Here is a 13,700-nt window from a genome sequence, read left to right as displayed (position 1 = left end):
CATGGGTGGTCAGTGTCCCCCTATCCCCCCATGCATTTGGATTATGGAAGATAGCATCTTTTTATATTTTAAACTTACTACATGAACTAAGATATATATTTTAACTTTGTTATACTGACATTTCTAAGAAAGTGACATTTTCAATCAAAAAAGAGCATTCTTAATGATAGCTCCATTTATTTTATTTTAGTTTAACATCTCAGATAGTATCATAGCAGCAATGTAAACTTTGTAGTCAAAGCTGAGTATTTGCTTCAAATTTTAGGATTTGATAATGAATCAACTTCAGAGCATGAGAATTCAGAGGACCATGACACTACAGAAGAACAGTCAATACTGGAAGCTTGTGATGAACTGAAAGATTTCTTTAACAATAGACTAGTAGAATCTCTTCTAAAAGCTACCAGACATTCCTTAGATACAATGAGGAGACGCTTCTTTTCCAGGTAGAAACTAGTCATTAATTTAAACATGTGTCAGGCACATAAAATTTTGCATGCTGCACATGACACAATTTTGAAATTTAAAACATTTAGTATTAGTGTTCATATTTTGGTACTTTTGATACTTAACAGCTTTTCAGTATTGACATTGATTTTATTAAAGGGATAGTAGCTACTATGTTGACAAAATTATGACCAAGTTTTAAAGCTGCTAAAATCAAAGATATGTACTTTGAATTAACAATAAGATCGGTGGAATGTTTATATAAAGTACAGAAGTGTTAATAATTGATAATTAATATCGTGTAGCGTGCCTTTTCATCTCATTAATTATGCATTTGGGTTTACTTCCCGAACTTTGCCGACACAGCGAGTGAGATGACCAAGATATAAATAAATATGAACATGTGCTTTTGTTTCCTTACGTATTCGACAATTTCTTTAGATTAAACGTACATATTTGAAAACCATTTATCAAATTATGTAAACAACAAAATATACCAAATGCCTGCATATTATTTGAACCCAAGGTTCTCCAACAATGGCGATATTATACACTTGTTTTATATTTGTATGACAAAACTATGCCGATAACGTATACACGTGTTTGTGAATTGAATTGGGGCCTTCATGCAGGGTACACCGGAAGAATAATATTAAATTGTAAGAAGTTGATTTTTAATGTCTTTTAAGTTGTGAGATCACTGCTCTTAAATTTATAAAGATATTTTGGACAATAATGATTTGAACACGTCGCGATTTATTTTCATGTGATCTGGATTCGAAAAGTTCAGAAATATTTTTTACATTTCGCAAACCGTCGTAATGTCGACTGCTTATATAATGACTTTATCTGTGTGTCGGGTGTTTGTAAATGATTCTAATGACCGATCTCATCGCCGTAATTTATTTTCAATTTACAATAACTTGTCTGCACCTCTTTACTGTTTCTTTTTCTCGCAGAAACTGTAAACACACATTCCATTTCCGCGATAATATTCCTCTGTTCGACATTTTCCCTTCGAGGGACAACTTGCGATTGTGCATTGTGAACTGCAGAGTTAAGGCCAACATAGGTCATATGAATAAGGGTTGGCTTAACATCGAATTTTTGTCTACAGACAAAAATTAAAATTCAGGTGTAAAACGTTAAAAAGCTTCTAAATGCTAATTGGAAAGTAAACAGTGATGGTTTTATTCATTCTAAATAAACCTTTTGTACAAAATCCGGCATATAGATTAGAAAAATAATTTTAATGAAAATCGTAGCTACTATCCGTTTAAATATGACATTTTAGTTATGAGGAGTAAAAATTCATTAGACATATGTTTGAATGTGGGTTAGTTGGAAAGTATATGTCTGTCTGACATATGTTAGTAATTCTTGTCTCCTACAGTCCTAATCCTAAGCATATACAAACTATTTGTATTTTTAGAATAAAACCATTTTGGTATAATACTGCAATTATTATTTCTTCATTTTATATATGTGTTCATAACATTTTTTTGTTTTAGTGGAAGAAGGGGTGGTGGTTTACATTTTGATGAGAGTGTCGGAGGATGGAATGGCAGTAGAGTCCCATTCTTTGTTGCTGACATAACACTTTGTATTCCAAATGTGGTAGGTACTAGGTTATATGATATAAGGTTATAATTGTCTGAATGCCCAGATATTTTTGAAAAGAAGGATTGAATAAACCATATAATTTGAAGAACCATTTCCAAGACGTCAACAATCAATCAATCTAAGTCAAGTTTACTGAAATCAGTTTCATATTTTTATGAATCATTGTATATTTGTATGTAAATTAACTGAATGTTAATTCTTTATATATTGACATATTCTTACTATTTAAGCAGCAGCACATTAAAGATTAAAACTTAAATCTTTTAAGCCTTGTTCTATTCAGAGGGAAATGAGTTCTAAAATTTTCTGTTTACTTGATAACAATTCAAAATATTCCATATTAAGTATAGGAAAGAACATCATATAATTCATCTCCAAATAACATAACAGTAATGTTAAAGATTATTGTTCCATTTTGATACACCCTGAACATGATACCCTGGGATGGCACTATGAAAAATTGGTGTCAATCAATAGAAACAACTTAAACATTCCTACTGCATGTTTGTATTGAATAGTAGTTTATTACACTCATACATACTGACAGATGTTGGTACTGTTTGCAATTTCTTGGTGCTGTATATAATAAAACTGGAATTACACAGAGTGCAAATATAAGATCATAGATGATTTTGTTCAGTTATTTTGTTTCTGTTTCTTTTTTATTAGTTGTAGGAAGAACTGTTTGAAAATAGGGTATGATGTTCCAGACCCATATATTCTAATGAATTTGTTAATTTATATGTAGTCAAAATAATCCCTGCAAGTTATTACTATATTAGAAAATTTGTAAGGGGTTCCATGGAACCCTGAGTCTCACCTACGATTGCTGCTGTCAGTGTAAAGGTGTGATGTTGACCTACAAAAGTGAGTCCATTTATCAGTAAAATACAGAATTTAAAAAAAAATAAAACTTTTTCTCTAGATGCTATTTCTTGGTCTTGAAGATTAGCTTCTGTCCAAGTTTCATAACAATCCATGAAGGTTTACAAATTTATCATGTCAACAAAATTTAATCCCAAACTTCTGTAAATGTTAACTGTAAAAAACTAAGTCCATCTATCAGGAAAATATTGAAAAAAAAAATATTATTTTCAAAAGTTTGCTTCAGACATTATCTCTTAATCATAAAAAAGCTTCTGCCAAATTTTCATAAAATTTCCTGACGGTTTGACAAAGTAATTGATGTGTAACAAACTTTAACCGCAGACTGTATCTACTTCTGAACTGAACTGTGTAAAAAAACTAAGTCCATTTATCATTAAAATACAGAAAAATGAAAATAAATATTTTCAAAATTTTGCTCTGGATGCTGTATTTTGATAATAAACAAGCTTCTGTCCAAATTTCATAAAATGCCATGAAGGGTTGACAGTTATTGATGTCTAAAATAAACTTTAACCACAGACTGAACCTAAATGTTGACAATGCCAACGACGGAATCTAGAATCGCTATGTCTCGCTTTCACGACATAAATGTCGCAGGATCGACAAAAAAGGAACTGTTCATATATGTAAACCCTTACACAATACTGTAGTATTAATAAGTCAAAAGAAATTCATTGTAGGAAATATTTGACTATGTTTTTGAAACCCATGCTTAATAAACTTAATAGGTTTGCATGCGAAATTATTGGAATTCATGTTTTTTTAAAAGATTATAATTGTAATAGGTAATGCAACCAGGATTGGATGATATTCAGCAATCATTAAATAAAGCCACACAGCGGGCCCTTGATATCAGTAAAGGAGTTTATCAGTGGGGACAGGACAGAGAAGACCAAAACTCTGACACAGGCACTAGTAGATCATTAAATGTCACAGAAATAGGTATACTGTAGTATCAAGATAATATCCTTTCACAAATGATGTATTTTGAAAATATCTGTGTGGGCTTTTTTTATCCTGAATAGGCATGACTTATTTGCCACTGGAAGTTAAGCAAACAATAATCAATTTGTGTTGAAAAGAACCAAATAGATTATGTGGATGTTTATTTCAGAATTTAGATAGTTTTATATGAATAAGATGTAACAGACACTTAATTTCATTAGGGAATTCATCATTATACAATAAGTTTTGTAGATAATATTTTAATTACATATTGTGTAAAAGGTGTCAAGAATCTCAAGAATAAACTGTCTATTATCCATATTACAAATCAGATTTACATATAACAAAAGTGCTTTCTTCAATTATATTTAATTTTAATTACAATGTATTTTCTGTTTATTAACATATGTTAACTATATTTCAGATGTTGGTGCTTTATTGAAAGCACCTCCTCTTGGCAAGAAAAATTTCTACAAAATCATTGCTGAGAATAAAGATGTATCAAAATATGTAATGATGATGTCTTCTGCCATCAGTACATTAAAATCAGATGTTTTGGAATCCTTGCAGAGATATTCTGACTATTCCTTTTTATGGGAAAAGGACAGACAAGAAGCTGTCACAGTAAGTAGTTCACTGTCAATAAAGTTATAATGCCCATACAAACTATAATTTGTACCCCAAAACATTTTCTTCAAAAATCAATTTTGTTTTACAACCTTTCCTGGACAGAAAAGAAAAAAATCTTAAGTTACACATACCTGTATAACCTCATTTACCAGTTCACTTTGTGTCTAACTTGCCTTTGAAATTTGTTATGAATTAATTATACATGTTTATGATGCAGCTGAAGTTAAATACAGAAATTGTGTTTATCATTTAATTGATCCTTATTCCTTTCAATTAAAATAAAAAAATACCCACATAAGGGTTGTTCACCATAGGAAAATCTAAGCTAAATATAACAGCTGTGTGAAATGTCTTCATTGATTGCTCCAAAAATTGGACATATTTTTCTAAATTGTCTCTGTTTCAACCAAATAGTTATAAACCATTATTGGTGAAAAGAGGACAATCTTAACTTTTAGCATTTTGCACCTACTTGTCAACCTGTTAACCAGTCAGTGTTGATACAGGGAGAATATTATATTATATCCTTTAATAATTATAGCTGCTTCGAAGTTCATTAAATGTGTCTGCTTTTTATCTTAAGAATTGCTTGGAGATAATTCAGACTTTTTGACTGTTCATTACTCCTCAAATATGTATAAAGAATAAAGTTAAAATCTCTAAATGAAAAAAAATGTTTAAGTTTTAATTCCTTGGTTGATGCTAACTACTCGTGATTAATAAAGGAACCACACCTTGGGGTAAAATGAGGATTCTTTGCATGATTGGTCATTACATCAAGAGGATTATTAAGGTAAGCTAAAACAAGATGAGGAACACAAGATGGTTTCCTTCAATCTCAATGTTATTTTTCTGATGTTTACAGTTATAGACATAGTATAATTAAATTATTATTTTTTAGGAGTTTATTTCAACGGATCCAATTTTATCAGAATATAAAGCTAAAGTAGCCATGTTCACTAAATTAGAAGACAACATAGATGACATACAAGCATCAGAAGTTGTTGGTCCTATTGAACTAATTACAGGTAACTTGATGACATATTACCCGTAGCAGAAAGTAAAATGTCCTTTTAAGGTACTTTTTGATACAAACAAGTTTTCTCATTTTTGCATCTGTCCCAAGTCAGGAACCTCTGGCCATTGTTAGCTTTTATGTTATTTTTAATTTCAGTTCATTTATATGTTTAGGAGTTTAGTGTGACGTCCATTGTCTATGAACTAGTACACATTTTTGTTTAGGGGCCAGCTGAAGCCCGCCTCCTGGTGCGGGATTTTCTCGCTGTTTTGAAGACCCATTGGTGGCCTTGGGCTGTTTTCTGCTCTTTGGTCAGGTTGTTTTGGTTGAGTTGTTGTTTCTTTGACACATTCCCCGTTTCCATTCTCATTTTTATTTCTCAATTGAATTGTTTTACATTTGTCATTACTGGACCCTTTATAGCTTACTATGCAGTATTTATTTTGCGCCTTGTTAAAGGTCATACTGTGACCTCTACCTCATTTGGTCTCTGGTTGAGAGTTGTTTCATTGGCAATCATACCACATCTTCTTGTATTTGTCTCACTTTGATTGATTAAAAAAGCGAGACATAGGTATACTGTTACCAAAAGCAGCGTTGTCAGTATAGTTAACAATGTATTAGTTTGTAATTAGGCTCGTTTCTGGGAAACTACTAGTGGTAGGTCAAAGAAATTTAGTAGGCAGTTGTATTAGCATTGGCACATTTTATTGCCATGGAGATTGTTTGAGACCCTGTTCTTTCAGTCATGGTTCATTGACTTTGAATATTTTTGCATAACTTACATATGTTAAGGTAATGCTATTTTAATTTCAACATTTGCATTTTACTATTAAAATAACAAAAGGCGAGGTTTTTTTGGATTGTAAAGGATGTTTAGGACTTTTTGTAGGCAATAATTGCTAGCACATCATGGACAAACAAGTGAGTAATCTGCTTACAATTTTATAACGAAAATCTCTGTCATAAAGTCTGTGGGTTTTTGCAAAAATTTTGGCTTTATTTGCCACCAAATCCCCATTTTATATTAAATGCAATGAAATATTTAACAGTATTGCTATGAACAACGTTTCCCTTTAGTATATGTACAAAATGTCAGGTCACTTTTCTTCTGTATTTTTACTGGTTTGATATTATAGCACTTTGAATATTTCGTAATGCACTGGCCTACAGAATGGGTCATTAACCTTAAAGTGATTTAGTGTTTGCAGTGTTATTCAGTCTTATACAAGAGTTATATTGAATTTTTTTTATAAATTCTGTTGTGTACCTCTCTCTTATTAATGTTGATTGTAAGGATTTGTCATATTGTCCTTTACAAAGAGTGGTCATCTCTGTCTTTGACCTGTATGTTCAAATGGATATAAGGTGTAAAAAAGGGGGCACATTGAGGGTTAAAGTAATTCTTATTCAGTAACATTATTTTTTTAAAATATCAAAAAAAAAAAAAAAAAAACTTCATCCTGTCTTTCTAAAATAGAATAATATGGTTCATTATGAGTGAAAAAAGCACTTGGTGAAATGTTAAATAATTTGCTTTCAGAAAAATTGAAACTGGCTTTGAGAGTTGAAATCAAGGCATGGAAGCTGTTATTTGGGAAAGAATTGAACAACAAATTTAGAAATAAAATGGACGAGGTGTTGTCCTTTGTTGATGATTACAGTAAACGATTAGCTCGTCCAATCAGAGACCTTCAGGATGTCAGAGAGTCAATGGGAGCTTTAGCAGACATTAGAAATAATCAAATACATTTGGACATGTCACTTGGTCCTATAGAGGTAAATTATATGTTGGTATTGATGCAATTTTGGAAACCATGCTCAATTGTAAATTGAGATCAAGTCTAATTTATAGCTACTAAGCTAAAATATGCAACAATATAGGGATCAAACCTTGTGAAAGGGTTTATGTCAACCTTTGCTAAAACGTAATGAAGTATTATTTCTATCAATATCATTATTTCTGTGTACATATATGATGTCAGATCATTATATGTCAAGGAGGCAAGTAACCTTAAAAAATAGAATTTTGTGATGTTATTTACGTCCATAGCTAGGGTGACATTAGTGAACAAAAACTCACAGTACATATTGTTCAGAAATTACACTAAAGTTGTGAACAGACAAGGGAAACAATAGCTCTTTTTCTCTTATTAATATTTGTTCCATTTTGATTCTCCAAGAGAAGTAGGTCATTGATTGAAAAAAATGTATCTCTTACCAGTAGGGTAATTTCAGTCAGCTAAGCTTTAAACTCTTTAAATTAGTAACTTCTGACGAGTTTTTTACCATTGATATAGCTGAAGAGAAAGTGACTTATTTAGATTGATTTCATTGTAAATATATCTTAAAATCAGTAGTGTCACTTGTTTCTTCTTTCATTTCTTTTAGGAGTCCTATGCTATTTTGAATGATTTTGAAGTTACTGTACCCAAGGAAGAAAATGATCGAGTGGATTCCTTGAGATATTCATTCCAGAAGTTAATGAGGAGTGCTGTAAGTCTACTTGCTAATGACATTAATTTTCTTATTTTTGAGATATCAAATCAACCATAAAACCTTCATTTTACTTCATGTTAACAAAACAATCATCGACAAAAGGCACAAAGAAGGAAAAACATATCAAAGTCAGCACATATAAAAATCTCAAATGGACAGTCCACAAAAAAGAAATATTATACCCCCACTCTAAGAGTGGGTCTATATTGCATAAACCTTGTTCTCATGTACTAATGAACAAAAAGACTTCATAATTGATAGCTTGATATAAAATAAAAAATTTAATAACTTGATTTTTACTTTTGTGGATTATTGAAATTTATAATAGTATAAAACCAAATTTTCAATAATCAATAAATTTTTATTATAATCTATAATGGAACATCACTACTAGGTGATATGTCTTCCTGTCCACTGTTACCTAAGGACCCACTATAAATTTCGGCTAAGGTTGTCGGTTCATATTAAGATATTATTGTCCTGGTATGCATGTAATATTTGCCACTGGACACAAAACACTAATCCATCATCCTCAACAACAAGTCATGAACAAATTAGAATAACACAATTAATTTGATTGTAAGAATTTTTGGGAAAAGATCTATTGGATATTTCTTAAACACCTCAAAAGTTTTCATGGGCTTTGAGTCTTTTTCTGGAATACATTTTCAAATTAAATTATGGTTAGTTTGAGTTAACTAATTGTGATTTGAACACAGTTTGATTTCTTCACTTGAATAAAAATGTCAGAAATTTACTTTACCGTTGCAGACCTGAGGTCAGTGCTTGCAAATGTCACAGTTAAGTCAGTTATTCTTATTGATGAATAATAAAGAATATTTTTGTTTGGTACATTTGTTTTGCTTTAGCCAAAATGACAATTATTTATAGACTACATACTAATGATCACACATTAATAGCTTACACTAATATGGGACTTGTAAACAAGGTTATAGAGATGGGGCTTAATCTCAAAGCTATCTTGTAATCAATCTAGGTTATGAGTAAAAGTTATGTCAAATAAAGATATGGGGTCACGTGCCTTAATTTCTTAAAAATTCCAAAAAAACACATATTGTCCTATCAAATTCAGTATAATTATCTGCCCTTGATTTTAAAAGGATTTCTTCTGAAAAATTCATATATACTATACGACACTTAATTTTTTGATTGATTAATCTTTAAATTTCAAGTTTTAGACAATTTGTTGTATATTGAATGATACTTTGTAAAATATTTTTAAAAAAAGACACCCGATCTACCTTAATTTAAATTTGACGTATCAAAGTGATGATTATTGATGATTTATTAGAACCATGTCCAAGATGAATTGGTAAGAGTACAACCTGGATTCAAGGGTGAACTTTTGACATCAGTAGAAACCTTTCACAAAGATGCAGAAGATTTTGCTTTAAATTATGATACAGTAAGTAGACTATTCATAAGATATCTCGTGAATATTTACAGTGTTAAAAATGATTTTTATTATCCAGTTATGCTCAAAGGGTTTAGAGGGTAAAGATACTGGTAGAACAAGAAAAGTATAAGATGACATTTTGTTTACTAATGTTTCTGTATCAAAATTTAGAATTGTTTATAATTACTTTTATTTATGTGATTATACAAGGTTTTTTTTTAAGAGATTCAATATTGTAAGCAGCTTTCATCCAACTGTTAGAACCCAAAGCACAAACACACAATTCACTATGTAAATTTAAAGTCATATGAAACTTCAAATTAGTTGAATATGTTTTATATACTTGAATGGCTAAGTTTTTACTCTAAAAAGAAGTGAATGTGAACTTTTTTTAAAAAGAAAATCCTTTATATTGTCAAAATCTTCAGAAATGTACCGATATTGAATTATTGACTTCCCAGACACTAATTCGCTAATCTTTTCACGTATGCAGTGACCTTAACTTTGAAACCTCTCGTTATAACTTCAGCCAGCGCAAGTGCGAGGGGAAAACCGTGATGAAAGAATGTAAACAAACGTGCTCTGGAAGTTAAATAGTAATAACAGATTCTTAAATGAACAAATTTAATACAACAAATCATTTAACAATTGTTAAGGAAAAAGTTTATTCAACTAATGGGAACGCATGGAAAATATAAAAAATAATGTCATGGCTCTTTCAATTCACTCATTTGTCACGTTTACCACATGCTCTGTTTTTATTGTTTATCAATGTCACGATCCGGTAAACTTCGGCAACAAACTAGAAAGTTAATTAGCTTGAGATCAACAATCACTGAATGAAATATTATTTTCGATAATACATTATAGATTCGTAATAATATAAAAGAAACGTATATACAAGACTTAGTTTAATATATATTCAAATTTCAAGAAACTTGTTTCATATGACTGATAAGAAAACATATTTCTTTTCATTGTCATAATTTGTAGCAGTTAGAGATTCTAATTTTATCATTTTTTAGGATGGACCAATGTGTGAAGGCATATCACCAAATGAAGCAAATGATAGACTCCAAGTTTTTCAGGTGAATAATACATTATATCATGGTTCAGTGATCTATTGACACTCATTGTTTATCAGTACAAGAAAAGATTCAACCAGAGCTATGTTGGTCACATTATATAAATCCATGTTAATGTCCCGCTAGTAAGTAACTGGGGGCATACTATCTTTCCTTTGTTCAACCTTATAAAATGCAAATTTTGTTTGTTGCTTGCTGATATTGACCTATTTTTTGCCCTTATGAAACACAAATTTTGTTTGTTGCTTAATAATATTGACCCATTTTTTGGTTGGTAGTTGTATATTAACAAGTTAAACATTAATTTGAATAAAGAAATATGTTGGGTTGATGTCAATGAGAAAGCAACTTAACTGTCTTTTGACATGTTTGGTGCTTTTTTTTTTTTTACCTCCCATGGTGTTCTATTTTAGTCCATTATCATTTCACAAAATATACTCAAGCATAAAGTCTAAGCTAAAAAAGATGTATGCTATTCCGTAATTTCATGATGTAAAGGAGAAAAATCAGACTTAGAAATATGAATCTGGCACAATATGACATTTTTTTGTGGGTTTTAGTGTTTTATGAAAATGAGGGCCATGAAATAACTACCTCTGGTTTGAGGGCCAAGTTCAGTCAAAAATTGTAAAAAATGATTTTGGGCTTTTTTTGACAGAAATGGTTTTCTTCCAATCGTAGCACTAGAGGGATAAAAGTTGGACCACACTCTGTCTGCACTGGATACAAAAACTGTACCTTTAAACATCCATTTGCTTGAGTCAATGAATAAGTCAAGAAATCTACCAAAACAACGATTTTCCATAGGTATTCACTATTGGGAAATGATATATACATATGCTAGTCTTGGAGGAGCTGTTTTTTTCTAATTTTTATTCGACCGCAATCGTATATTGGTATCACGTTGTCGTCGTCGTCCGAAGACATTTGGTTTCCAGACAATAACTTTAGTATAAGTAAATAGAAATCTATGAAATTTAAACACAAGGTTTATAACCACAAAAGGAAGGTTGGGATTGGTCTTAACAGTTAAGGAATTAGGAATTAGGGGCCAAAAAATGGCCCAAATAAGCATTTTTCTAGTTTCCAGACAATAACATGTGGAACAGTGTATGAATCTCTCTGAAATTATACCACAAAGTTCCATACCACAAAGGGATCGTTAGGATTGACTTTGGGGGGTTATGGCTCAAACTGTTTAGGAATTAGGGGCAAAAAAGGGGGAAAAACAAAGGTTTCCTGGTTAATGGACAATTTAAAAGCAGTGTAAGGGAGGTAATCCAAACACATTTAAAGTACAATGTTGTGTATGTTTGGATTACCTCCCTTACACTGCTTTTAAATTATGTATAAAGAAATTTTGTATTGCCTTGAGGTGATTAGCTGTCAATTTATTCTCAGAAGTTACTATTAAAGGAATATTAATTTTAGCAATGATAATGTATGTCATTTTTTATTTTAAGACTTTTATGATGTATTTAAATTGGTAATTATGGTTGCAAACTCCATTGGAAATTTGAATTGAGATTATGACCATATCTTGAGGGAAAGAATTTTTTTTTTTTGGAAAGGGGGGGGGGGGGGGGGGAGGTGAAATTCAAATCATATAACCAATTCTAAGTTCTTTGACTACAGTTATTCGGTGTCAGAAACCTATTATGTGTCAAATATTTAATTACAATCCAAATTCAGGCCTGTATCAAGTGCGAATATTGTGTCCATTTTTGCCCCAACTGTTCAGGGTTGGACCTCTGCGGTCGTATCCAGCTGCGCTCAGCGAAGCATTTTATTCATACTTTTTCTTGAAATTTTTTTAGAGGAGTTTAAAGAAATATCAAAGAAAATAAGAATAGCAATGGTCTTCAATTTATATTTTCAGAGTCAGTTTGACGAGTTGTATAACAAGTATGGTATTTATTCTGCTGGAGAACAGCTGTTTGGTTTACCTGTGACAGATTATCCTACATTAATGAAGATAAAGAAAGAGCTTGGATTGTTACAGAAGTTGTATGGTCTGTACAGTACTGTCATGACTGTTATTAATGGATATTTTGATATTCTTTGGACAGAAGTAGACATAGAGAAAATTAATACAGAACTAAATGATCTGCAAAACAGGTATGATATTTACCATTTGGTAAAACATGTGTTTTGTTACATTTGTGTACCTTAAAAATGCAGTATGACCTGAAGATAAAAATCAAAATGAACACTGAAAAAAAAAGAGCCATGACATTCCATGTTACCTACTGAAGTATCATACAGCAAACTAGGTCTTCAGATGGTCAAGTACAAAAATAATATTTTGGAAGTTGGATATGATCAGGCCAAAATAAAAATATTGTATGTTTGCCCAAACGCGACCGACTCAAATTCTTTTTTTGCCGTTTTTTTGAAGAATTTTTTTCGTGTCCGCTCCGTTATCATATAAACTTAATTTTCGTCTTTGCGAATGAAAGTGAATAAGATTAAAAGAAAGCATGTAAGAGACGCAGTTAATCGATATTCGATGTACTCGGTTTTTATCTTCTGATTTAACGAACGTAAAGAAGTAAATCATGTGAAATTCCTTTACCTGGGATACAAAATTAGAACAAATTGTTCTAAAAATAGATTTGTTTCTATGACCCGTATGAACAATGTACATCATTACGCTTTGATTAAAATAAATTGTTCAACTATACTACACAGTTTATTATCATTTTTAACAATAAATGTGTAATGAACTGCCTTTGATATGCAGTATTTACCGCTTGCACAGTGATGTAACACTGTTTCTTTAACCTCGTTAGTTTCGTATATGCAAAGCAGTAAAGGGGCCCTGTATGGGTTATTTGCTGGACACGATTGTTGAACGTGTGAAAATATAATAATTAGAAGTGAATGCTCTTTTCCAAAAATAATAAAAATAAAAGATTGACAAATCAAATTCTTCAACCATATATAAATGCCCTGTAATGTTTAATATAAATGCAAATCACCCCAAGCCGAATTGCGAGAGTACACATTGGATGGTCTTTCAAAGTAAATTAGCAGGCGTTATTGTTTATAAAATTCACCCCAAATGTTATCTATGGACAATGCTTAAAATTCAATCAATAATTAACACCTTTTGGGATAGAATGGTCATGTTTTTACAACAATTACC

The 13,700-nt window shown here is 31.1% G+C and overlaps 1 protein-coding gene across 1 annotated transcript in view; it reads left to right on the top strand.

Annotated features, from left to right (window-relative positions):
* Positions 1 to 13,700, top strand: part of LOC127701706 (dynein axonemal heavy chain 8-like) — a 166,696-nt gene that overhangs the window by 53,707 nt on the left and 99,289 nt on the right. Inside the window, exons 21-30 of the mRNA XM_052205709.1 lie at positions 266 to 446; positions 1,959 to 2,064; positions 3,744 to 3,900; positions 4,328 to 4,527; positions 5,435 to 5,561; positions 7,095 to 7,330; positions 7,943 to 8,047; positions 9,363 to 9,476; positions 10,493 to 10,555; positions 12,432 to 12,670. Coding sequence (XP_052061669.1) covers positions 266 to 446; positions 1,959 to 2,064; positions 3,744 to 3,900; positions 4,328 to 4,527; positions 5,435 to 5,561; positions 7,095 to 7,330; positions 7,943 to 8,047; positions 9,363 to 9,476; positions 10,493 to 10,555; positions 12,432 to 12,670 — 1,528 coding nt within the window. The remainder of the gene's footprint in view (positions 1 to 265; positions 447 to 1,958; positions 2,065 to 3,743; positions 3,901 to 4,327; positions 4,528 to 5,434; positions 5,562 to 7,094; positions 7,331 to 7,942; positions 8,048 to 9,362; positions 9,477 to 10,492; positions 10,556 to 12,431; positions 12,671 to 13,700) is intronic.

The sequence above is a fragment of the Mytilus californianus genome, unplaced genomic scaffold (assembly GCF_021869535.1).
Source record: "Mytilus californianus isolate M0D057914Y unplaced genomic scaffold, xbMytCali1.0.p SCAF_5, whole genome shotgun sequence".
Taxonomy (NCBI): domain Eukaryota; kingdom Metazoa; phylum Mollusca; class Bivalvia; order Mytilida; family Mytilidae; genus Mytilus; species Mytilus californianus.
Note: the sequence above shows the minus strand (reverse complement) of the source record. Positions and strands in the feature narration are given on the sequence as shown.